Source organism: Rhinoraja longicauda, chromosome 13 (genome assembly GCF_053455715.1).
Source record: "Rhinoraja longicauda isolate Sanriku21f chromosome 13, sRhiLon1.1, whole genome shotgun sequence".
NCBI classification, from domain to species: Eukaryota; Metazoa; Chordata; class Chondrichthyes; order Rajiformes; family Arhynchobatidae; genus Rhinoraja; species Rhinoraja longicauda.
In genome coordinates, this window is record NC_135965.1 from 51,726,705 (window position 1) to 51,754,490 (window position 27,786).

Here is a 27,786-nt window from a genome sequence, read left to right on the forward strand (position 1 = left end):
TAAAAAAAAAAAAAAGATTCTACCATGTTTCAAAGGTTGTTCCTTTCTGGCTACAGAAGATCATAGTCGTACAGCATGGAAACAGGCCATTAGACACCAAGTTCACATCAACCATCAAGCTGCCATTTACATTAATCTAGACGCACAAGAGACTGCATATGCTAGAATTTTGAGGTTTCTTGGAAACAATCCTGAAGGAGCAGAGTAGTTCACTCAATTAATAATTGAAAAATATATTATTCACTTGTAACTATTTATTGAACATTTTTCCACATTAATGATTTCACATCGATATTGTAAAGATGCTTAAATATAAATTTAATTCAATAAATTATAGCCAAGAATTGGTTCATTGCAAACTGACTCAACAAATCACAGAAATATTAGTCATCAAATGAAGAAATTACATTTTAATCCAGTGTTTTTATAAAATGTATATAAAAATCATGATTTACTCTACATTGAAAAAATATTTATCATTTATGCTTTAACAAACAAAATGACATATGTGACATATGGACTGGAACAATGTCAATGTACTAGACTGATGCAGCACCACTAGTACAACATAACTATCTGCCGGAAATTCAAATACTTCAGCTAAATTGGAAGAAAATACACTGCTCTATGATTTCAACTAACTGAAAGGGAGTTTGATCTATAAATAGATTGTGAATATTTAACATTTTACACTTTTTTGATTTAACAAAATAATGACTTTCAAATAAATTAATTTGTAATATATTCTCACTGACAAATGTAATATTAAGTATTATATATAATTTTTAAAAATCAAGCCTGCATCATTAGCAACGCTCATGCACAATTTTGATTGAAATTGCCTGTTCTGCGAACAAACCCAACTCACAACAGTTCTTCGAAAATTTGCTGATGGTAAACAGAAAACAACCAATAGCTACTTTCTCCAATTTTCATTTCATTACTACCTGAATAGTAATTTACATTTTTAGACCACCTGAAATGGAAGTGGGCAACTTATACCCAATTGTTTCTTGGTTTTTGAGTTGGTACAAGTTCATCTTTAGGGACTTGGCTAAATAGTAGACCACTGATTGGTGAAAAGACTGCATTAAGCAACATTTGAAGTAACAATAAAGGCAAGGTGATAAACCTTTAGAAGGCATCTTAACCTATTAACAACTTTTCAAAATCAAAAGAACAATACAATACAATGCTTGTTCCTGAACAATACAATGAAGGGAAAGAGGAATTTAAGTGCTGGCATAAATTTGAAGAGATACAGCACTATAAATTTATGTAGAACTTTTCATTGTGGCTGCTGAAGTCAAGGTTTTTGAGACACTTGTGAGAAGAGAACCATTCTATAAAGTCAGCTAAGCTACATGCTTGCAGAAGTGCAGTCAGTTTGAGATGATAACTCACTGTTATTACCGGATATGCCAGTATTCTACTGCATGGTCATACAAAAGGACACAATGACCCAATCTGGCTGTCGTGGGCTATCAACATATCAGGGTTAACAATAATAATAATATTGTAGTCCGTTTCAGTAATCAGATTTGATTATCCTGGTATGCATTGTTTTATGTGGTGCTGGTAAAAATACAACCTACTGAAACGTTATCCAGTGTTATCAGCAATCTGTACTTGTATGCTAATTTTGAAGAGCTCTGGTGCACCTCCTTGTAGGAAGAGGTTGAATTTCCGAACTTAGTATTTTGTAAAGTCAGGTCAAATCGTCTCGTTCTGGAGAGGTGGAGGATTTCCTGTGCCGCATGACCCGCCTGGCATCTGCTGGGCCAGCGGTAGCCTTTTTAAATAAACAGAAAAATATTTTAAGTGTATAAGACTACTTCAAGACATTCCTGATGCACCTTTGAGTTTTAATCTTGTTGCTGGAATGGAGAAGTTGTAAAAGTTGTTATAGTCTGTGCGAAAAAGGTGTCAGTCACAAAGCAAAACCCAACTGCTTTGGGACATAAGAAAATGAAACACGTTTGCTTCTTGAAATGTTGTCTGGTTCTTTCCACGCTGCCTGACCCGTTAAGTATTTCTGGCATTTTTGTCTGCAGTTTTCTGCACTTTGAAATAAATCATGCAATATGCTAAAAAATCATGATGCTATGTTAGAGTCATGGAAAAATAGACCTCTGACAATAAATAAATCTATATGCTAAAACTCTCGTTTGTTTGTTTGTTCCTGAACTACAGCCAAAGCGGTACACGATAACGCTACAAGTCTAGGCCCACCTTACTCACCGTCGTCCCGTGGTCCTATGAGAGAAGTTTCATTGAAATCGGTATTACATTTTAAAAGTTATTCACATTTTAAAGTTTAAAAAACCGCGCGTGCGCAGTTGGGGCTCCGTTGATCTGGTACTTACGTAAGATGGCCCTCGCTTCCGCGCGTGCGCAGAACAAACGCGTCCGCGCCTGCGCAGTTGGGGCCCGTTGAGCAGGGCTCGGCCGCCTGTCCCTTGGGGGCGGGAGAGCCAGGCCTGGTACCGAGGGAAGCAGCCGGAGACTGGGCCTGGGACTGGACGTGACCGAGTAACCACGAGCCTGAGGTGGGCCAAAGGAAAAGGCAGCAGCAGCAGCAACGGGCGTTGGTGGAGGCCTGGGCCTGGCACTGGGCCTGGCACTGGGCCTGCCCTCGGCTCCCCCATCCCTCCTCCTCTCCCCGGCCAGCTCAGCGCCTTCCCCACGCCGCCCAGAGTCCAGCGGCTCAGCAACAGTGGGAGAGCCGCCGCTGTCTACCACTGAACATCCATGCACGGGATGGGACACTCTTTCCCCCCCCCCCCCCCCCCCCCAAGCCAGGAGGCAGGTTGCTATTGCAACCGCGGGTTGCTCCCGGGAGGGAGGGGGGATGGAGGGAGGGGGATGGGGATGGGAGGGAGGGAGGGAGGGGAGAGGGGAGGAGGGAGTGGGGGAGGAGACGGTGCTGCACCAATGCAGGAGAGGCAACCCTAGGGGGGAAGGGGGGGAGCGGGGGGAGGGGAGAGGGAGAGGAGGTGAGGGAGGGGTGGGGGAGGAGAGGGTACTGCACCAATGCAGGAGAGGCAACCCTAGGGGGGAAGGGGGAGAGAGGGGGAGGGGGGCGAGGGGGGAGGGAGAGGGAGAGGAGGGGAGGGAGGGATTGGGGGAGGAGAGGGTGCCCCACCAATGCAGGAGTGGTTTTGGCCCAATGGGCCACTTGGTCCAGTAGATTCAAAAACTCCTTTGTTCACTGCTGGTTCAAGCTGTTCGTCATCCAATTCACTGCCATAATAAAGGCAGGCATTATTGCATACTCGTGGTTATATTTTCATGAAGATGGAAACGGCTCAGTCTGCTTTCTATTTGGCTTCTTTCATCTGTTTGGTCACCTTAACAAATCAGATTGATATTTTTCTGGAGACATATTTGAATTCCTGTTTAGTTTTCCAACGATGGACGTGGGATTGACTTGGAAACTGTTGAAATCTCCCTGCCCTTTAGAAAATGTAGCCTTTTCTTCCTTTTGAAGTGCAGTGTTAAACTTTGCCCAGAGGATGATAATGAATCTATTAATAACGACAGCTTACATGCCATTCCTTATTCAAGAAGTTAAGCGTTGAGAAAGAAAACGATGTGAACTGAAGTACACATCTTGTGTAATGTTTTGAAAGATGGAAATTTAAATATGAGAAAACCTTTCTTCTGGTATAATCCACATTAGGCAGGAAATGGTGTTAGGTAGACTGATGGGACTGAAGGCTGATAAATCCCCAGGGCCTGATGGTCTGCATCCCAGAGTACTTAAGGAGGTGGCACTAGAAATTGTGGACGCATTGGTGATCATTTTCCAATGTTCTATAGATTCAGGATCAGTTCCTGTGGATTGGAGGGTAGCTAATGTTGTCCCACTTTTTAAGAAAGGAGGGAGAGAGAAAACGGGAAATTATAGACCAGTTAGTCTGACATCAGTGGTGGGGAAGATGCTGGAGTCAATAATAAAAGACGAAATTGCGGAGCATTTGGATAGTAGTAACAGGATTGTTCCGAGTCAGCATGGATTTACGAAGGGGAAATCATGCTTGACTAATCTTCTGGAATTCTTTGAGGATGTAACCAGGAAAATTGACAGGGGAGAACCGGTGGATGTGGTGTATCTTGACTTTCAGAAAGCATGTGACAAGGTTCCACATAGGAGATTAGAGGTCAAAATTAGAGCACATGGTATTGGAGGTAGGGTACTGACATGGATAGAAAATTGGTTGACAGACAGAAAGCAAAGAGTGGGGATAAATGGGACCCTTTCAGAATGGCAGGCAGTAACTAGTGGGGTACCGCAAGGCTCGGCGCTGGGACCGCAGCTATTTACAATATACATTAATGACTTGGATGAAGGGATTAAAAGTACCATTAGCAAATTTGCAGATGATACAAAGCTGGGTGGTAGTGTGAACTGTGAGGAAGATGCTATGAGGTTGCAGGGTGACTTGGACAGGTTGTGTGAGTGGGCGGATGCATGGCAGTTGCAGTTTAATGTGGATAAGTGTGAGGTTATCCACTTTGGTGGTAAGAATAGGAAGGCAGAGTATTATCTGAATGGTATCAAGTTAGGAACAGGGGACGTACAACGAGATCTGGGTGTCCTAGTGCATCAGTCACTGAAAGGAAGCATGCAGGTACAGCAGGCAGTGAAGAAAGCCAATGGAATGTTGGCCTTCATAACAAGAGGAGTTGAGTATAGGAGCAAAGAGGTCCTTCTGCAGTTGTACAGGGCCCTAGTGAGACCGCACCTGGAGTACTGTGTGCAGTTTTGGTCTCCAAATTTGAGGAAGGATATTCTTGCTATTGAGGGCGTGCAGCGTAGGTTTACTTGGTTAATTCCCGGAATGGCGGGACTATCATATGTTGAAAGACTGGAGCGACTAGGCTTGTATACACTGGAATTTAGAAGGATGAGAGGAGATCTTATCGAAACGTATGATTATTAAGGGGTTGGACACGTTAGAGGCAGGAAACATGTTCCCAATTTTGCATAAACAGAACTGTCCCGGCAGACCCATTGTCTCTGCCTGCTCATGCCCCACCGAACTTATCTCCACTTACCTCGACTCCATCCTATCCCCCCTGGTTAAATCCCTCCCCACCTACGTCCAAGACACCTCACACTCCCTCCATCTCCTCGATGACTTCCGGTTCCCAGGCCCCCACTCCCTCATCTTTACCATGGATGTCCAGTCACTCTACACTTCCATCCCCCACAAGGATGGTCTCGAAGCCCTCCGTTTCTTCCTCGACCGTAGAACCAGCCAATCCCCATCGACCAACACTCTCCTCCGCCTAGCAGAGCTGGTTCTTACCCTCAACAACTTCTCCTTTGACTCCTCCCACTTCCTCCAAACCAGAGGCGTAGCTATGGGCACTTGCATGGGCCCTAGCTACGCCTGCCTCTTTGTCGGGTACGTCGAACAATCCCTGTTCCGGACATACACGGGCCCCATCCCCGAACTCTACCTCCGCTACATCGACGACTGCATTGGTGCTACCTCTTGCACCCATGCAGAACTCACTAACTTCATACACTTCACCTCCAATTTCCATCCTGCCCTTAAATATACCTGGACTATCTCCGACATCTCTCTCCCGTTTCGGGACCTCACCATCTCCATCACAGGAGACAGACTAGTGACTCACATTTACTATAAACCCACCGACTCGCACAGCTATCTGGACTACACTTCTTCCCACCCGGTCCCCTGCAAAAAGTCTATCCCCTACTCCCAATTCCTCCGTCTACGCCGCATCTGCGCCCGGGATGAGGTGTTTCACACTAGGGCTTCAGAGATGTCCTCGTTCTTCAGGAAATGGGGCTTCCCCTCCTCCATTATAGATGAGGCTCTCACTAGGGTCTCTTCTACATCCCGCAACTCCACTCTTGCTCCCCCTCCCCCCACTCACAACAAGGACAGAATCCCCCTCGTTCTCACCTTCCACCCCACCAGCCAGCGGAGCCAACGAATCATCCACCAACATTTCCGTCACCTACAACGGGACCCCACCACTGGCCATATCTTCCCATCCCCTCCCCTCTCTGCGTTCCGCAGAGACCGATCCACTCGTCCCTTCCTACCCAAACCACACCAATCCCAGGCACTTTCCCCTGCAACCGCACGAGATGCAACACCTGTCCCATCGCCTCCCCCCTCAACTCCATCCAAGGACCCAAACAGTCTTTCCAGGTGAGACAAAGATTCACCTGCACCTCCTTCAACCTCATCTATTGCATCCGCTGCTCTAGATGTCAACTTATTTACATCGGCGAAACCAAGCGCAGGCTCGGCGATCGCTTCGCTGAACACCTGCGCTCGGTCTGCATTAATCAAACTGATCTCCCGGTGGCCGAGCACTTCAACTCCCACTCCCATTCCCAGTCTGACCTTTCTGTCATGGGCCTCCTCCAGTGCCATAGTGAGGCCCACCGGAAATTGGAGGAACAGCACCTCATATTTCGCCTGGGCAGTTTGCAGCCCAGTGGTATGAACATCGACTTCTCCAACTTTAGATAGTTCCTCTGTCCCTCCTGTCCCTTCCTCCTTCCCAGATCTCCCTCTATCTTCCTGTCTCCACCTATATCCTTCCTGTGTCCCGCCCCCCTGACATCAGTCTGAAGAAGGGTCTCGACCCGAAACGTCACCCATTCCTTCTCTCCCGAGATGCTGCCTGACCTGCTGAGTTACTCCAGCATTTTGTGAATAAAAACCTTCGATTTAGACAATAGACAATAGGTGCAGGAGTAGGCCATTCAGCCCTTCGAGCCAGCACCGCCATTCAATGTGATCATGGCTGATCACTCTCAATCAGTACCCCGTTCCTGCCTTCTCCCCATACCCCCTCACTCCGCTATCCTTAAGAGCTCTATCCAGCTCTCTCTTGAAAGCATCCAACGAACTGGCCTCCACTGCCTTCTGAGGCAGAGAATTCCACACCTTCACCACTCTCTGACTGAAAAAGTTCTTCCTCATCTCCGTTCTTAAACTGTGGCCCCTTGTTCTGGACTCCCCCAACATTGGGAACATGTTTCCTGCCTCTAATGTGTCCAATCCCCTAATTATCTTATATGTTTCAATAAGATCCCCCCTCATCCTTCTAAATTCCAGTGTATACAAGCCCAATCGCTCCAGCCTTTCAACATATGACAGTCCCGCCATTCCGGGAATTAACCTAGTGAACCTACGCTGCACGCCCTCCATAGCAAGAATATCCTTCCTCAAGTTTGGAGACCAAAACTGCACACAGTACTCCAGGTGCGGTCTCACCAGGGCTCGGTACAACTGTAGAAGGACCTCTTTGCTCCTATACTCAACTCCTCTTGTTACGAAGGCCAACATTCCATTGGCTTTCTTCACTGCCTGCTGTACCTGCATGCTTCCTTTCATTGACTGATGCACTAGGACACCCAGATCTCGTTGAACTCCCCCTCCTCCTAACTTGACACCATTCAGATAATAATCTGCCTTTCTATTCTTACTTCCAAAGTGAATAACCTCACACTTATCTACATTAAACTGCATCTGCCATGTATCCGCCCACTCACACAACCTGTCCAAGTCACCCTGCAGCCTTATTGCATCTTCCTCACAATTCACACTACCCCCCAGCTTAGTATCATCTGCAAATTTGCTAATGGTACTTTTAATCCCTTCGTCTAAGTCATTAATGTATATCGTAAATAGCTGGGGTCCCAGCACCGAACCTTGCAGTACCCCACTGGTCACTGCCTGCCATTCCGAAAGAGACCCATTTATCCCCACTCTTTGCTTTCTGTCTGTCAACCAATTTTCTATCCATGTCAGTACCCTACCCCCAATACCATGTGCCCTAATTTTGCCCACTAATCTCCTATGTGGGACCTTGTCGAAGGCTTTCTGAAAGTCGAGGTACACCACATCCACTGACTCTCCCCTGTCAATTTTCCTAGTTACATCCTCAAAAAATTCCAGTAGATTTGTCAAGCATGATTTCCCCTTCGTAAATCCATGCTGACTCGGAATGATCCCGTTACTGCTATCCAAATGCTCAGCAATTTCGTCTTTTATAATTGACTCCAGCATCTTCCCCACCACTGATGTCAGACTAACTGGTCTATAATTACCCGTTTTCTCTCTCCCTCCTTTCTTAAAAAGTGGGATAACATTTGCTATCCTCCAATCCACAGGAACTGATCCTGAATCTATAGAACATTGAAAAATGATCTCCAATGCTTCCACTATTTCTAGAGCCACCTCCTTAAGTACCCTGGGATGCAGACCATCAGACCCTGGGGATTTATCAGCCTTCAGTCCCATCAGTCTACCCAAAACCATTTCCTGCCTAATGTGGATTTCCTTCAGTTCCTCCATCACCCTAGGTTCTCCGGCCCGTAGAACATTTGGGAGATTGTGTGTATCTTCCTCAGTGAAGACAGATCCAAAGTAACGGTTTAACTCGTCTGCCAGTAACGGTTTAACTCGTCTGCAGCTGCAGTTATCTTCTTATACAACATGTTCCCAATGTTGGGGTAGTCCAGAACAAGGGGCCACAGTTTAAGAATAAGGGGTAGGCCATTTAGAACTGAGATGAGGAAAAATGTTTTCAGTCAGAGTTGTGAATGTGTGGAATTCTCTGCCTCAGAAGGCAGTGGAGGCCAATTCTCTGAATGCATTCAAGAGAGAGCTGGATAGAGCTCTTAAGGATAGCGGAGTCAGGGGGTATGGGGAGAAGGCAGGAACGGGGTACTGATTGAGAATGATCAACCATGATCACATTGAATGGCGGTGCTGGCTCGAAGGGCCGAATGGCCTCCTCCTGCACCTATTGTCTATTGTCTAAATAGTTCATATGCATCTTGGCCTTCTACTGTCGATAATTGTGCAACTCTTCTGAAGGGGGATGGGTGAGTGCTTCCAGTATCCTGGATAATATTTAACTCGCAACTGAAATGATCCCCCCAAAAAATTAACTGATAATGTTCTACACGTTGTTATTTGTAGAACATTACTCTGTGTAAATTGGCTGCCCTTCTTCAAATAGTGAATGTTTTTCAAAAGCAACTGGAAAAGTATTTTGACATATCATGAGACACTTTATGAATGCAAATGTTTCTTTTGAAAGCAGCAGGAATATTAAAAGGCTTGTGAAATCCATGATGGCAAAGGTCTACCATAACACCCTGGAAAATATAGACTACTTTCTACTTTAGACTACTTTCTCAAGGTTCAAGGCAAATGTAGACATTAATGACAAAATTTGCCAACACTTTCTGTGCAACTACACAGCCTTAGGCCAGTTGAGCAATGTCCTGATGGAAGCTCATGGCCTCAAATCCAGCAGAGGTCAATATCCTCACTCTTGACTTTCTAATCACACTCAGTCATCTCCTTTGGACAGGCTAAAACAGACTGACTATTTTAAGCCCTTACCATAGGCAGAGTCTCTCAGGGGGGAGCAAAGGAAAAGATTCAAGGATGTTCTCAGAGCCACCATTAAAAAATACAATATCCTCACCAACTCGTGGGAGTCCCTGACCCGTGACTGCTCAAAGTGGAAAAGCATTCAGGATGGTAAGGAGAAACTCAAGAAAAAATGTGTTGTTACACAATGTGAAAGTGTTTAATTGAAGGGTTGTTCAAACTGCTGGAGAGGCAACAGTAATGATAAGGAACACCTTCATCTAAAAAAGAAGAAACAGGCCCTATATTATTTGAGAATCTGTTATTGAAATGCAAAGAGGCGGGATAGCTCAGGAGACCTTTCATTACCATATAAGATCAGAAGCAAACTGAATAAAACAAAGAAGTTGGAGTGAGAGAGATCAACGCAGCCTGAAGGAAGAGAATCTGCAATCAACAGAACACAGTGACAGAAACTGTCACCCTCTGCAGAACAGGCTATCATCCTCGTGAAGGATTTCACCTTTCTACTAAATGTAATGTGTTTAATAAACCTAATATGCTCATCTCTATATTACTAAAACTCTCATCTTGTATGTATGTATGTATGTTCCCAAAATACAGCCAAAACAGTACACGATAGCACAACAATTTTAGGGCCACCTTACTCACCATTCGCCTGTGGTGTGCAGTATCAAGTTTTGATATATTTTAAAAGTAATTCACTTCATAAACTTTAAGAAATTTTATACTGTGAATGGAACAAGTCATTTTGATCTAATATTTCCGTGTTTGGCTTCACAATGGGAACCCAATGGGTCATATATGAGATTGCCATTTTGAGATCGCCATTTTGATCTGATACGGCGTCACAATGGGGGAGGGTTGCTGAGCCCGGCGGCGACACGCCTGCGCAGCAGCGCCGGGAGGTCCGGCCCCCTCCCGACGTGCCCCCCGCCTGACCTTCCTCCCGTGGTGCAGTGCGGCGGAAGAGAAGGTCAAAGAAGATGGCCGCCGACAGGATGAACATGGTGTAGCGCCTTGCGGCCGCTCTCGTGCTGCTGGCCCCTACGATGGCCGCCTGGGGCCGGTTTGAGTGGCTCCCTCTCCCCTTATGGAAAACTTATGGAAAAACTTATAAAGATGAGACTAACCTTCGACTTTTGTCTTGAGCTCAAACATAGTTCCCTGCTAGTCTTCTTGAAATTTTCACCATTGCACAATTGATCTTTTGATGTATCTACTTCACGTGTTTTTATCAGTTCTGCTTGGAGTCTGTCAAACTTGGACTTGAACCATTTATGTGCTTCCTCCAAGTTAGCACTGATCTGAAAATATCACAAGTAACAACACTGTGTCAAATATCACTACACAATATGGACATAGCTTAATACAGGTGCGCATCTAAAGACTCATTGCCTGCCCCGCAGTGTACCATGGTTGCTGCGTACCATTGTGCACTGTTGTTACTCATGTGAGCTTATCCAAGTACCTCTCAAAGCCATGACCATTATCCCAAAAGAAGGGTAGATAATGAAAGGGAATATCATTAAGTCATGTACCATTAACTTGGAAGTAAATTGACATTTCTTCAAGGTTGCTGGATCCCAAATCCTGGAAATTTATAATTGAATAAACCGGGGGGGCTATCAGACGGATTTCAATGGTTCATGAAAGCAACTTACTACACTTTCCCAATGACAATTAGAGATGATCAAGATATGCGAGCCTAACTAGTGTTGGCCATGTCCCATAAATGAATATAAAAACATTTGGTAAAATAGAATATGTCACAAATTAATGTAATTAAAGCTTGATTTAAGAGATGTCTTTAGAAATGCAGTCTGTAATCAATATTGCTCAGCAATAGAAATGGTAAAGCAATTTACATTTATATGTTTAAAATTTGGAAATAATTAAAGTTTTTTGAGCAAAAAAAGCTACTGAAAAAATAGGAAAGATAAATATTAAAATAATCTTTGATAGAGTCATATAAAAAAGGCCTTCAGTGTGTTGGGAACAGGTTTTAGTGTTTGAAAATAAATATTCTATTTTGCTGTCTCCAATTGTTAAGGCTTCCACTCACATTCAAAATCGAATCTCCTTAGTTCCAGGATTTATTGATTAAGCTATTACTTCAAGAGAATTCCAATTTGAGTAATATAAAATATGTTTTTACATATTAAATATTGGTTAAAAGACAAAGTTTAAACAAATCAGTAATATCACTCAGAAATCATATCGCAACACCAAACAAACAGAGTTAAACATTCTGAATTTTTTATTTTTTTTTAATTAAATTTTTTTTGAAAAGCATATGTACAAATAGAAATAAAAGACACATTTGTTACAGAGTTCTTACATAGCTTCAATTTTTAAATTTTTAAAGAGAGAAAATAAAAAATAAAGAAGAAAGGAAAAAAAAACAACAAAAAAAAACTATAAACTATTGGGAAGAGAGAATAAGAGGATTAAAAAAAAGATATAACTATAAAAATTAAAGGGAGTAGATCCGGGAGACAATAACCACAGTTGTACATCCAACCCTTAACTCAAGTTTCAACTTTTAATTTTAAATTTTTATTTTAGTCCTGTGCCAAACCCATTTACTTTTCTAAAAATTCAATAAATGGAGACCATATTTTAAAAAATAACTCAGGTTTGTCAATTAAGGCAAATCTTATTTTTTCCAAATGCAGGGTCTCTGTCATTTCCGTAGTCCACATTTTAATTGTGGGGGTTATTGTTTTTTCCCAAAATTTAAGTATTAATTTTTTCGCAGTTATTAGACTGTAATCAAGAAAATGTACCTGACTTGTTGTAAAGTTTGTAGTATGTTCTGATAATCCTAATATAATTAATTTTGGATCCATATCCAATTGCTTGTTGATAACTTTAGAAACTATTTTTAAAATCTCCAACCAGAAGTTTTGCATTTTTATACAAGTTACGAAAATATGAGTTAAATTAGCTTCTTGAAATTGACATTTATCACAAATAGGAGATACTAGGAAAAATCCTATTTAATTTCGTCTTCGAATAATGTAATCTATGTAATATTTTAAATTGTATTAAGGAATGTCTAGTATTTAATGAACATTGGTGTATATGTTGTAAACTTTCATCCCATATATCTTGCATTATGAGTTGATTCAATTCGTCCTCCCATGCTCGTCTATAAGATTCTGATGACGGAATGTCAGTGTCTAGGAGAGTATTATAAATAAAGGATATTAATTTATTTGAATTATAATGTCGATTCAGGCATACATCAAGTGTTTCTGGACCTCTAAACTTATATTCTTGCATGTGTAATTTTACATAGTCTCTAAATTGTAAATATCTAAAATAATTATTAACATGTAATCCGTACTTCTGCTGTAAATCCTGAAAAGAAAGAAAAGTTCCCTTATGATAAAGATCTCCCACCCTTTTAATTCCATAACTTTTCCATTGAGCAAATCCTCTATCTAAGACAGACGGTTTAAAAGAAGGGTTATTCGCAATAGGAAGGAAAACAGATAATTTACTCAATTTTAAAGTAAGATTTAATTGTTTCCAGGTACGGATAACACTGTGTATAATGGGATTACCTCCATATGTTTTTTAATTTAAATTTATTGGAGCTAAGAGGATCGCACCAATATCAAATGGTAAACAATCCTCTTTCTCCATCTTTAACCAATCCGGTTGTTGATCGGAATCATCCAACCAGCAGGTTATATTTTTAATATTAACCGCCCAATAATAAAATAAGAAGTTAGGTAAGGCAATTCCTCCATTAGTTTTAGACTTACATAGATGTCTTTTATTTATTCTATGAGTCTTGTAGTCCCAAATAAAATTAGTAACAATTGAATCAATTTAAAAAAAAAACTTTTTTGGAAGATAGATCGGAATTGCTTGAAATAAGTATAGTAGCTGTGGAAGAAAGATCATCTTTATAGCATTACTACGACCAACTAATGATATAGGAAGTGTTTTCCAAAATTGGATATTTCTGTGTAATTTAGTGAGTAAAGGAATTAAATTTAATTTAAATAAAGAAGTATATTTCCTAGTCACGTAAATTCCAAGATATTTAAACTTTTCATAGGCAATTTTAAAAGGAAATTGTTGAAGTATGGCCGGATTATGCTCCATTATTGGCATAATTTCACTTTTGTACCAGTTAATTCTATAACCTGAAAATGAACCAAATTGAGTTATGAGATTTAATAAATTCGGAATGCTAATTTCTGGCTTTGTAATGTATATTAATACATCATCCGCATATAAAGAAATTTTATTGGTTGTATGTTTAGTGTTATAGCCGTGAATATCTGAAACATTCTGATTTTGAATGCAACTTGATAAAAGAGAGAAACCATGGCCAAAATGTTACAGTGGTGATAATTGTGAATCCATTAACATTCACCAGGAGTACACTGTGCAGCAGTCTTGGGATTTCCATACACATGTAATGGAAATCCTTCAGCACTTGGCAGGGATTCAGCATTCCCCTGCATAGTTCAGATTCATATGCTGATTCCAGGCCTTAGGTTCATTTGCAAAACTATAAAACAATGTTAGTTAGGTTGACGAGATGGTTTTGTAGAACACAAAGGATACAAAACAAACTATGTCACATTTTACATCCTCCCACCTGTTGTGATTCCAAACTTGCTTCCTTTAGCTTGTGCTCAGTTTCTTCTGTGCAATTTTGTAGATTTTTTACCTTCTCCTCAAGACCCTAGAAACAAAAATAAATATTTTGGGGTTCTTATAATTGTCCTATGTAAGATAATTTAGCAAAAGCATGCCAATCTCAGTCAGTGAGATTATTGTAGAAACAAGGAACTGCAAATGCTGGCTTACACAAAAGGACATAAAGTGATGAAGTAACTCAGCAGGTCAGGCAGCATCTCTGGAGAACACAGATAGGTGACATTTTGGGTCGAAATGGTTATTTCAGCCTTTCGACATTAAAGATCTGGAAGATCTCATGTATTTGACAATATTTTGCAATCAAATTGCACCATCGATTATAAGGAACTTGTTATTCATCTAGTTATGAGATTAATAAATGGAGCCATATGCAGAAAAATCAGGAAACCTGTTGATACTTTTCTAAACCAGCTCATATAAGGTCTCTACTACAGAATCAGAAAGACCCGGCAGGAAGTATTTAACTCTGAGCTCAAAGCATTAACTACAAAATATTAACCAAACAGTTTTCAGCTTTAAGACCCTTAGATTACCAGCTCAATTAATGTCAACTGAATATCTCACTGAACCTGGTAGTTCACAAATGCTTTGACTGAAAGCGCAACACTAACAGGAAGGTAGGCCAAATCCAGTCACTGACAGCGAGTTATAGTGATTTTTGTGGGGCCAGAAAGATATTATTTCTAGCCTCATGATAATTTCTCACAAAAATATACAAGATAATGTTGGCAAATCGTTTCTGCAAGCAGTCTCTAGCAAGGCGATTCTCCACTTGGTACAGATAGATGGAGTCTGAATTGCATTATTGCTCCAAGATCTCCAGTTTGCAATAGCTTTGCCTTGACTTCATGAAAGTGCTGAGTCTTCGATCCAGAGGCCTGCATGGAAATTATGTCATACTTGCTGTGGGCACCAAGAAGTGGCCACTCCTTTTCTCCAAAATTGCAAATAGCGTACAAATGAGACTGGGGACTGCTGAAATTTGCTCCATGATATTGATACTCAACTGAATCTTTCCAAACCCATCCTACCCTACTTACTTTCATCTTCAAGTTACTCATTGTTGAAATGTAGTAATATATCAGTCCAAATACTGAATTTGACCAAACTATTTAATGCTGCAAGAGTACTCTTAAAATAAAAATTTGGAAAAAGGAAACACCCACCTGACATTTATTCCTCAGTCCCCGACTGAGCTTGCGTTCTTTCTTTAGCTGAATTTCTTGTTGTCTGTAGAGCGATTCTGCTTCATTTTGACTTTTTGCCACATTCTGAAGTTCGTCTTGTAATATCTGCATCTCTTTCCTAAACGTTAGAATCATTTGAGACTGCAGGAGAAAAATACCCATAGTAATACAGAATGTAAATTATGGACAGAATTGTAAAAATATTCAGTCAGGAAAACTGAAAAAATTTGAAGACTATGTCTATCATATACAAGGCTGAAATGGAGAGTTGTGATGGAACAGTCAACACTTTCCTGCTTGTGAGCAACTCCAAAAGAACCCAAGCAGCTTGACAATATCTAGGACAGAGCGTACATATGAATAATATCTCTGCCTTTGAATCCAATATCCACATCACAAACCTATTACAAACATCTATTACAAACCCACTGACTCCCATAGCTATCTAGACTACACTTCTTCCCACCCTGCTTCCTGTAAAGACTCTATCCCCTACTTCCAATTCCTCCAATTACGCATCATCTGTGCCCAGGATGATTTGTTCCATACCAGGCCATCGGAGATGTCCTCATTCTTTAGGGAACGTGGGTTCCCCGCTTCCATTATAGATGAGGCTCTCACTAGGGTTTCTTCGTTATCCCGCAGCTCCGCTCTTGCTCCCCCTCCCCCCATTTGTAACAAAGACAGAGTCCCCCTTGTCCTCACCTTCCACCCATCAGCAGTTGCATAAAGCACATTTTCGCCACCTCGAACAGGATCCCACTACTAACATCTTCCCATCTCCACCCCTTTATGCTTTCCACAGAGACCGTTCCCTCCGCAACTCCCTGGTCAACTCATCCCTTCCCACCCAAACCACACATTCCCCAGGTACTTTCCCCTACAACCACAGGAGAAGCAACACCTGTCCCTATACCTCCCCCCTCGACTCTATCCAAGGATTCCAACAGTCTTTTCAGGTGAGGCAGAGGTTCACTTGTACCTCCTCCAACCTCATCTACTGTATCCGCTGTTCCAGGACTCCTGTACATCAGCAAGACCAAGCGCAGGCTTGGCGATCGTTTCACTGAACACCTCCGCTCAGTCCGCCTAAGCCTACCTGATCTCCCGGTTGCTCAACACTTTAACTCCCCCTCCCATTCCCCCACAGACCTTTCTGTCCTGGGTCTCCTCCATTGTCAGAGTGAGGCCCAGCACAAATTGGAGGAACAGCACCTCATATTTTGCTTGGGCAGCTTGCACCCCAGCGGTATGAACATTGACGTCTCTAACTTCAAGTAGCCCTTGGTTTCCCTCTCTCTCTCCATCCCCTGCCCCTTCCCAGTTCATCTATCAGTCTTACTGTCTCCGACTACATTTTATCTCTGTACCTACCGCCCAATCCCCTGACATCAGTTTGAGAAGGGTATTGACCCTGAAAGGTCACCCATTCCTTCTCTCCAGTAATGCTGCCTGTCCCGCTGAGTTACTCCAGCATTTTGTGTCTATCCACATCACAAATACATGCTGTCTGACCTGTTGAACGTTCCTACAATTATTGTCAGGTTAATTATGCATGTTATCTTTAATAAGTCCTTGCTGGGTTCCTCTAATCAATCGCTCATGTCCAAGAGATTTGATAATTCTATTCAAGATTGTTCTATTAAGAACTTTGCCTGCCAGTGAGGTAATTCCAGGATGGTACATTGCCTTCCTGGTACCAAAGGTTCGGATATCACAGTGTGAGTGCAGAAAATTCTGGAGGAGGAAGATAAACAGTTGGCAGTCACGGTCGATCTGCTGATATACCAGAGATATGAGTAGAGAAATGGATGAGCTCTTGCAGTTATCAACGTAAAGGGGTTAGGAAAAAGGTTAAGACGCTGGATCTTTCAAGGTCCTTTTGAGCATTTCTTGATTCTTTGTTTATACTCACACAAACAGGAGAAACATTTATTCTAAACAGTTTAGTAAATGATAAGACATCAACGATAACTTAATGCAGATAAATAATGCTCCTGATATTTAAGTACCTGCTCATTGTTCTTTTTCTGATATTGGTCTTTTATTATCTCCATCTGCTTCAAGTCAGCTTCAAACTCCTGAGCAAAAAAAACAGCTTGTTAGAACAGGCAACTGACAATCAGTCTTTTTCTTTTGGGGGATCAGTGTTGAATAATAATATATAATTAAATTATATAATAAAATTATAATAAAATGAAGCAATCACTTCAGGTGAACTTTTCAATCAAATCTGAACATTGGGCACTCCAGTTTGATTGTATCTTATAATCATTAGGAAAAACTGTACCTTATTGTGGTGTATTTACCATTTGAGTTTTTGTGTTTTGGCAGCTGAGCCTTGCCGTAGTTCTGGGTATAAAGCATTGTGGGATACCTGTATTACCTCTCTGGTGGTGTTGAAGTAAAGCGGCCATATGTTGTATGCTAACCCGTCTCACTCGTCGATTCTTATCATAATACACCACAGTTAAAGTTGGCGACGAGGATAAAACAAGCAGAAAATGCCTATCATAGGTTCCATAGGGGAGTTCGCCCCGAAGACAGAGTCTTGGTCGGCGTATGTGGAACGTTTAGAGCAGTTTTTTTAGGCTAACGACATTGCAGAGGAGAAGCAAGTGGCTACTCTGTTAAGTGTGATGGGAGCATCTACATATGGTCTGTTAAGGAACCTGGTGCAGCCGCTGATGCCAAAAGATAAGTCCTATGGCGACATTGTGAACATTTTAAAGACTCATTTTGAACCCAAGCCGTTGCTTATTGCGGAGAGATTCCGCTTTAACCGATGCAACCAGCGGGCGGACGAATCTGTGACCAGTTACGTTGTGGAGCTGAAACAGTGTGCAGTTAACTGTGAGTTTGGAGCGACGTTGAACGAGACGCTTCGTGACCGTTTTGTCAGTGGGATTTGTAACGAAGCAAGCCAGCGCCGGCTGTTGTCGGAGTCCAACCTGACTTTTGCACGGGCATTTGAAGTCGCCCTCAGCATGGAGACTGTGGAGAGAGACACGCAGCAGCTGCGGGGACACGAGGTGCGTCCGAACCAAGTGCATAAAGTGGATGCGCACACGGCTAAGCAAACGGGGAGGAACTGCCACAGATGTAACGGCAAAAATCACAGCCCACAGGTGTGTCGCTTTAAAGACGCAAAGTGTTACAACTGTGGTAAAACCGGGCATATTAAAAGGGCATGCAGAGGAAAAGTGGCGGCGGCACCGACACAGAGCAGATATAAACGACAGACTGATAAAAACACAAAGTATGTAGAGGCAGAAGAAATAGTGTTGCCCATGTTTTCATTAGTAAATGGCAAAAACTGTAAACAAGCATACAGGGCATGTTTTGTGGTTAATGGCAAAGAAGTCAAACTAGAAATTGACACCGGAGCTGCCGTGAGCATCATCTCAGAGGAGCTGTTTCAGACCACCTTTTTAAAGCAACCACTTGGGCTTGCTGAAGTCACACTGAAGACATACACAGGGGAGGTTATTCCTGTGTTGGGACAGTTTGAAGCCACTGAAGCTATGAGAGTCAGAGTGAGCAGCTACCAATGATTGTGGTAAAGGGAGCAGGACCAGCTTTGTGTGGAAGGAACTGGTTAAAAAAGCTCACCTTAAACTGGAAAGAAATTAAACATGCCAGTGACAAGTCTCATCAGGAAGACATAAAGCATATTAAGGAAATGCCTCACCTGACATCAATACAGGATGAGTACTGGAGTTACACTCTGAAGTGTTTAAAGATGAACTTGGCACTCTGCATGATGTCAAAGCAACAATTCTGGTGGAACCAGGGGCCCGCCCAAAGTTTTGCAAAAGCCGCCCACTGCCATTTGCCATGAAAGCACGAGTGGAGGCTGAATTGGACCGACTGGAAAAGGCCAACATAATTACTCCAGTCAAACATAGTGAATGGGCAGCACCCGTTGTTCCTGTTGAAAAAAAGGACCATACCATTCGTCTGTGTGGAGATTACAAACTCACTGTAAACCAAGCTGCCACCACAGAGACTTATCCCTTGCCACGGATAGAGGAGCTGATGGCAACCCTCAGTGGAGGAACAGTGTTTTCAAAGATCGACCTCGCCTCAGCGTACCAGCAGGTACTTCTGGAGGATGAATCAAAAAAACTGTTGACCATTAACACACACCGAGGCTTATTTGTCTATAACAGACTGGCTTTTGGTGTGAGCGCAGCACCCTCCATCTTCCAAAGAATCATGGAGAACCTCATGAAAGATCTGGATGTAGTGGTGTATCTGGATGATCTCCTCATCACAGGAAAAACTGAACAAGAGCATCTGCAAAACCTGCATAAAGTGCAAAGACTGCAGGAGAGCGGACTGAGAGTCAGGGAGTCAAAGTGTGAGTTTGGAAAGAAACAAATCGAATACTTGGGTCATGTGTTAAACAGCCAGGGCATCCAGCCGTCACCGGAGAAAGTCAGAGCAATAAAGGATGCACCAGCCCCCACATGTGTGAAAGAGCTGAGAGCTTTCTTGGGACTAGTGAATTATTATGGACGGTTCATGCCCAACCAAAGCACCGTGCTTGCTTCCCTGTACAGGTTGCTAAAAGACCAGGTGTCGTGGGAGTGGAAAAGTCGAGAGCAGAAAGCTTTTGACAAGTGCAAATCGCTGCTCACAAGTGACAAGATCCTGGTGCACTATGACCAAAAGCTTCCTCTCACTCTGGCATTGGAGCTGTCATACAACACAAAATGCCTACAGGGGAGGAGCGCCCCATCGCCTTCTCATCACGCACATTATCCCCTGCTGAGAAGAAATATTCTCAGATTGAGAAAGAGGGACTGGCGTTCATTTTTGGTGTAAAGAAGTTTCACCAGTACCTGTGGGGGAGACTCAGGTTCGATCCTGACTATGGGTGCTGCACTGTAAGGAGTTTGTACGTCCTCCCCGTGACCTGCGTGGGATTTCTCCGAGATCTTCGGTTTCCTCCCACACTCCAAAGACGTACAGGTATGTAGGTTAATTGACTGGGTAAATGTTTTTAAAAAATTGTCCCAAGTGGGTGTAGGATAGTGTTAATGTGCGGGGATCGCTGGGCGGCGCGCGGACTTGGTGGGCCGAAAAGGCCTGTTTCCGCGCTGTATATATATGATATGATATGATAAATTCAAACTTGTGACTGATCACAAACCCCTGCTAACACTGTTTGGAGAACACAAAAGCCTGCCCACCATGGCTGCAGCTCGAATCCAAAGATGGGCAATGATTCTCTCTGCCTATGATTATCACATTGAGTACTGTGCTTCAGAGAAACATGGTAATGCAGATGGCCTCTCAAGAGTTCCGCTGCCTGACACAAACGACGCAGGGACCACAGCCATCACTGACAGCGTATACACACTGTTAACTGAACATCTTGAGCAGGCTCCACTGAACGCAGACCAAGTGGCACGTGCAACACGCACAGACAACGTGTTGTCAAAGGTGCTGAAATTTGTCATGGACAGCTGGCCTGCTGAAGTGGGTGAGACTCTGAAAGCTTTCCACACGCGTAGATGTGAACTTTCAGTAGAGCGAGGATCAAGATGGCGGCGCGCACGGACGCAGCGGCTCACAGCTCTCCCTTTCGGTGCGTTTTATGTGTGTTATCTGTGTTATGTCTGTTAGTCAATTTTAGTCATGCAAACCAGGCAAATCCTACCTACAACCGAAAGGATCTTCTGATCATAGGATTCCAGTGCAATCGGGACCTTGTGCGCGAATTTCCACACCCGCGAAATATACCGGAAGAGATAGCCAGGACACCGGGCGCTCCGTGGATAGTTGTCGGCGCGAACAGGCGTCGCAGGCGGAGGAGAAACAGGAAGCAAAAGCGAGGATGCCGGTCCGGTATACTTGCCAAGCTAAAGAGACAGCCACACAAACCACCGCTACCCAGCATGTTTCTCACCAACGCCAGATCCATCATCAACAAAATGGACGAACTAAAACTACAGATATCAGCAAACAAACTCGTGGAGGACTGTTGCATTCTCTTAGTAACAGAGACATGGCTTCATCCACTTATCCCAGACGGAGCCATTGAGCTAGCCGGGCGTACAGCGTTTCGTTGGGACAGAAACATCGACTCCGGTAAGAGCAAGGGGGGGGGGTTATGCATTTACGTGCACAACAGCTGGTGCACTAACATCCAAATCATAGATAGCCACTGTTCTCCTGATCTGGAGTCCCTAACAGTTAAATGCAGGCCTTTTTACCTTCCTCGCGAATTTACAGGGGTTATAGTAACAGCAGTCTACATCCCACCGAATGCTAACGCTAGCACAGCTTTAGGCTACCTGCTTGGTGCAATAAACTCACAACAGAGCACATATCCAGAAGCAGCCCACATCATAGCCGGGGACTTCAACCATGCAGACCTAAAGTCAGTTCTCCCGAAACTTGAACAACACATAAGATGTGCTACCAGGGGGAAAAACACACTAGACAAGGTTTACTCAAATATTAAGAAGGGTTTCAGGTCAGCACCACTACCACACCTGGGGCAGTCAGATCACCTGTCCATATTCCTAACTCCAGCATACACCCCACTCAGGAGGAAAGCTCCAGTCACCATAAAGACTGTTAAGACATGGCCTGAAGGAGCTTCCTCGCAGCTGCAGGATTGCTTCGAAAGGACCAACTGGGATATTTTTGAGGATCAGGACTTGGAGGAGTACACACCAACTGTACTTTGCTACATCCAAAACTGTGTTGACAATGTCACCGTCGACAAACGCATCCGGTTGTATCCCAATCAAAAACCCTGGATGACAAAGGATGTCAGGTCTCTCCTCAAGGACCGTAACACCGCCTTCAGGTCTAGTGATAGAGCTCTATACAGTGCTGCTAGAACCAACCTGAAGAGAGGCATCAAGGATGCCAAAGCGTCCTACAAGAGGAAGATTGAGGACCACTTTTCCAACAATGACCCACGGCGGGTATGGCAAGGCATCCAGCACATCACCAACTACAAGACCAGCAACCGCACGACTGCCGACGGCGACGCCTCGCTGGCAGAGGAACTTAACTGTTTCTTTGCTCGTTTCGAGGTGAAAGCTACAGTGGCAGACATAACACCCTCTCCAGCACCTGACAGCAACACCTTCACTGTGCAGGAGTATGATGTTAAGCGCGTGCTCAGAGCAGTGAATCCCAGGAAAGCTGCAGGCCCCGATGGTGTGACGGGCAGAGTGCTGAGGGAATGTGCAGACCAATTATCTGAGGTCTTCACAAAAATCTTCAACCTGTCCCTTTTAAAATCCACCATCCCTCCCTGCCTGAAGTCCGCCACAATCATCCCACTGCCGAAAAAGTCTGTCATCAGCGGTCTTAACGACTACCGTCCGGTAGCACTCACACCGGTCATCACAAAGTGCTTCGAGAGACTGGTCCTGCAGCACATCAAAGCCAGCCTCCCACCCACCTTCGACCCACACCAGTTTGCCTACAGAGCAAATAGGTCTACAGGGGATGCCATCGACACTGCTCTTCACACTGCACTGACCCACCTTGAACACCAGGGGAGCTATGTGAGGATGCTCTTCCTCGACTTCAGCTCTGCCTTTAACACGGTCATCCCGAGCAGACTGGTCACCAAACTTTCCGACCTTGGATTTTCCCAAACCATCTGCCAATGGATCAAGGACTTCCTGACCAACCACCCCCAGACCGTCAAAATAGGCCCTCACCTCTCCTCCACCATTACACTGAGCACCGGCTCACCACAGGGCTGTGTGTTGAGCCCCATCCTTTACTCCCTCTACACTCACGACTGCGCCCCCACCCATCCCACCAACACCATCATCAAGTTCGCGGATGACACGACTGTGGTTGGACTCATCTCAGAAGGAGATGAGACAGCCTATAGGGATGAAATCCAAAGGCTGGCAGCATGGTGTTCAGTGAACAATCTGGTCCTGAACTCCTCCAAAACAAAGGAACTTATAATTGACTTTAGAAAAACCAGTGTAGACTACGACCCACTCTACATCAATGGGGTCTGTGTGGAAAGGGTACCAGCTTTCAGGTTCCTGGGTACGCACATCGCAGAGGATCTTACCTGGTCTACCAACACCATCACCACAGTAAAGAAGGCACAGCAGAGACTCCACTTCCTGAGGATCCTCAGGAAAACCAACCTGCAGGAGAAGCTCATGTTGTCCTTCTATCGCTGCTCCATCGAGAGTGTGCTGGCATACTGTATAACCACATGGTATGCCAGCTGCTCAGAAAAGGACAGGAAGGCCCTTCAGAGGGTCATCACGACGGCCCAGAAGATCATCGGCTGCTCACTGCCCTCCCTGGAGCACCTGTTCAGCCTACGCTGCCTCAGTAGAGCAGGCAAAATAATAAAAGATCCATCCCACCCCGGCCACCGTCTGTTTGTTCATCTGCCCTCTGGTCGACGTTTCAGGTCGATCAAATCCCGAACAAACAGACTTAAGAACAGTTTTTACCCCAGGGCCATACGAGAACTGAACACTACCTTTGCACTAGGCAACACCGTTAAAAAATCTTGTACTTAATATAATTGTATTTAATTGTATTTATGTATTTATTTGTTTTTGCATTTATTGCATATATGTTTGTACGCACCGTCAGGATTGGCTATTTTTTAATTTCGTTGTACTCGTTGCAATGACAATAAATGAATATTATTATATTATTATTATTATTATGTGTCCTGTGGGGCACCAGAGTGGTGATTCCTGAAAAATTGAGAAAAACTGTGTTAAAGGAGCTGCATTCTGGCCATCCAGGAATTGTGAAAATGAAAGCACTAACACGCAAGTACGTATGGTGGCCTAAAGTTGATGCAGAGGTGGAGCAAGTTTGCAGAGCATGTGAGTCATGTCAATTGGAGCAGAGGATGCCTCGTCAGGTGCCTTTGCATCCATGGGAATTTCTTGGCCAGAGCTGGAAAAGACTACACATAGACCTTGCTGGTCCATTTTTGGGACACACTTTCATGTTGGTGGTGGATGCTTACTCCAAGTGGTTGGAGGTGTTTAAAATGTCTAGCATCACATCACAAGCCACTATCACACGACTGTGAAGACTGTTCGCAGCTTATGGATTGCCGGAGCACATTGTCACGGATAATGGAACGCAGTTCGCGTCAGAGGAGTTTAAAAACTTCATGCAGCAGAATGGAATCCTTCATTCTACAAGTGCTCCTGGTCACCCTGCCTCGAATGGCCTGGCAGAACGGTATGTTCAGTCATTCAAGGGTGGAATGAAAAAGCTGACACACACCGCAATGGATGTGGAGGACAGGGTCTCCCTCTTTTTGGTGCAGTATCGCACCACACCAAACTGCACTACTGGTCAGTCACCCGCTGACCTGTTTCTGAACAGACACGTGTGCACCCGTCTGGATTTCATCCGTCCGGACACAGCAGCCGCTGTTCGTAAAAAACAGTACAAGCAGAAGTTTCACCATGACCTCCGTGCAGCAGACATGTGTTTCTCAGTGGCTGACCCAGTGTATTTATACAATACGGCTGGGGGAGGACGCAAATGGATTCCTGGAGTCATAGTGGATCAAACAGGACCGGTGTCTTACAAAGTACAAGGAGGAGACACCGACATCACCTACAGGAGACATGGCGATCAGCTGAGATTCAGAGTCATGGGAGATGGACTGGATCAGGACACTGAAAACTCAACCACTGACACTTCTGCACCGAGCCAACCCGCACAGCCGGAGGACATGTCATCATGCAGCGAGCCAGGGACTGTGGACAGTACAGCTGCAGCTGCTGCGCCGCTGAGTCCACGCCGATCATCAAGGGTCAGGAAGCCTCCAGACCGCTATGTCCCTTAAGCTTCATTAAAAAAAAAGGAAATGTTCGGCATGAAGGACTATTTAGTTGTTTAAGTTGTTTTCATTAATATGAACACACAGATGGACTGAGACATGTTAAAACTACAAGAGGGTCTCTAGTGATAACAAGTAACTTTGCATAGTAGTAACTTTGAGAATGGTTATTGTCAGTAATAAGGCACTTGCTAATTTCAGTTATTTATGATTACCTTCATTTTAAAAAGGGGGTAATGTGGTGTATTTACCATTTGAGTTTTTGTGTTTTGGCAGCTGAGCCTTGCTGTAGTTCCGGGTATAAAGCATTGTGGGATACCTGTATTACCTCTCTGGTGGTGTTGAAGTAAAGCGGCCATATGTTGTATGCTAACCCGTCTCACTCGTCGATTCTTATCATAATACACCACACTTATTTACTCAAACAAAATACATAATCTATACAGCAACTAATTGGAAATGTGTGACATTGCAGCACATTCATAGATTCACATTACTTACCTCAGGATTTGGGATGTAATATGATATCCACAGTTAAAACAACAGTAAATTGGCAAAGAATGACAGTAATTTTAGGAAATATTATCCCTTAAAATCCTTTCTGCATTTACCAAACAAACTAATAGCCTATAAAGTCTAATGGCAGAGTTGGATCCGGTGGAGATCCCCCATTTTTATATTGAAGGGTCTTCCCACAGATCCTGTGACAGATTGCTTTTGGTGCTGTCTCTGTGGTAATATAAAAATAAAGTGGCTAACAGCCACAAATCTAACGTGATAGCACAAGATTTAGAGGTATATGGGTCAAATGCGGGCAAATGGAACTGTATTATCTTGGTCGCATGGACAAGTTAGGCCGAAGGGCCTGTTTCCGTGCAGTATGATCCTAATATTTTGTCGAATGGACACTGCATCCATTGCTTGGTGAAACAGCAAGATAGAAATTCTACAATAAGCAATGGATGTTATGATGTGTGTGGCAGGGAGAGCAACGGTTGAGAAACAAGTTGTTTTGGAGTTTACCAACACTGTTTTGACTAAGATGCTGTTTTTCAGATAAGGTGTCAAACTAAAGTAATGCCTGGCTCTTCAGGACTATAATAACCATTGAACAAAAGACCTACCTTCGATCACACCACAACTGATCCTATCCTTGCCCACTGTCTTAGGTCAAAGACAAATGTCCCATATGAATTTAAAATTACCTCCAGCGTACTAATCACTCCAGAAAGACTATTTCCACCACTGGCAATGTCACCCACATTCACCCTTGCCTGAGCCCATTTGCAGCCAAGATCCTCTCCTTATCTCTGTTGTCTTTGGAATTGTTTATTCCAAAGTTCGACTGGCCACACTTCCAACATGTGCCCACCTGCACTAAAGCCTGCTAACAACTTACTTTTGTGCCTGGATGATGAGAAGATGTAATAGGGGAAGGGCTGTATTTCCTGTGGTTGTATGGGGAGGTGCTGTGAGTTGGGGAGATTGAGTTTTCAATAGCCACTGTGAGAGCATCTTCACAAGAATCCTGCAGTGGTTCAAACTGGACCACCACCACCTTCTCAAGGGCAATGGGGGAAGGGCAATACAGACCAACCCTGCCAGCAATTGCAAATTTTAAAAAATGAATACATTGAAAAGTATTATAGGTTTCTGACCAGAGAATAGTGCCTTTGTTTACTGAACTTACATCTTTACTATTTGACAAAATGCTGGAGTAACTCAGCGGGTCAGGTAGCATCTCAGGAGAGAAGGAATGGGTGACGTTTCGGGTTGAGACCCTTCTTCAGACTGAAGAAGGGTCTCGACCCGAAACGTCACCCATTCCTTCTCTCCTGAGATGCTGCCTGACCCGCTGAGTTACTCCAGCATTTTGTGAATAAATACCTTCGATTTGTACCAGCATCTGCAGTTATTGTCTTATTCTATCTTTACTATTTGAAATTAGAATATTTTAGAGAAACCCCAAAATGCAATAACCTAGTGTTTTTAAGTAAGTTCACACATAATAACAAATATCATGAAACATACCTTGATTCTTTCTGTATTTTGAGCAGTAGTTTTTTTGGTCTCCAGGTAGTGTTTCAGCTGTGTTTTCTGATCTTTGATCTTTGCCTTCAAACACAGTGTGGTCTTCTCAAATTCAGTAACTCTCAGTCGCAATTCTCTATTAGTTCGTGAAAGATCTGCAGATTTGGATGTGGTCTCATCCAGAGCTTTTCTAAGCTGAAGTTAGAAAATACTTGGAAGTAAATGTGAATGATAGATTTTGCAGTTACATTCATTCAACAGGTTCATATTTTAATTGTGTCTATGGAAGTGGTACACCCAAAGGTATTAATTAACTTTTCGCTCAATGTGAATAAAATCACAAGGGCTTCAAGTTCTAAAGGGTGTTGTTGCTTTTGAGATAAAACATGCCATTTGATATTCTGATAAAGGTAAATGTATTACAGAATTACATGCAGCCAGTAGGTCTTAATCTCAATCAAGCAATTCTGAGGACCTTGAGGTGTGCTAATTAATCTGTTTATTCAGTATATTTATAAATGACTTAAATACTGTTAAATACTGTTAAAGAAAGCCACCTGCACCATCAAACTTCATTCAATTATCACTATGTATTGTGGCGGTGCAGGCTCGAAGGGCCGAATGGCCTACTCCTGCACCAATTTTCTAT

The 27,786-nt window shown here is 43.4% G+C and overlaps 1 protein-coding gene across 7 annotated transcripts in view; it reads right to left on the minus strand.

Moving 5' to 3' along the window:
- Nucleotides 1–358: 358 nt before the first annotated feature.
- LOC144599713 (coiled-coil domain-containing protein 150-like) overlaps nt 359–27,786 on the minus strand; it is a 59,904-nt gene continuing 32,476 nt past the window's right edge. For 5 of the 7 annotated variants that reach the window (XM_078410963.1, XM_078410964.1, XM_078410967.1 and 2 more), the window contains 6 exons: nt 27,138–27,332; nt 17,290–17,358; nt 15,257–15,418; nt 14,029–14,115; nt 10,538–10,711; nt 359–1,792 (listed from right to left, as the gene is read on the minus strand). In XM_078410963.1, coding sequence (XP_078267089.1) covers nt 1,709–1,792; nt 10,538–10,711; nt 14,029–14,115; nt 15,257–15,418; nt 17,290–17,358; nt 27,138–27,332 — 771 coding nt within the window. In that variant the 3' untranslated portion in view covers nt 359–1,708. Of the gene's footprint in view, nt 1,793–10,537; nt 10,712–12,423; nt 12,590–14,028; nt 14,116–15,256; nt 15,419–17,289; nt 17,359–27,137; nt 27,333–27,786 lie in introns of those variants that run through there. The other 2 variants (XM_078410966.1, XM_078410965.1) reach the window with 2 other exon arrangements.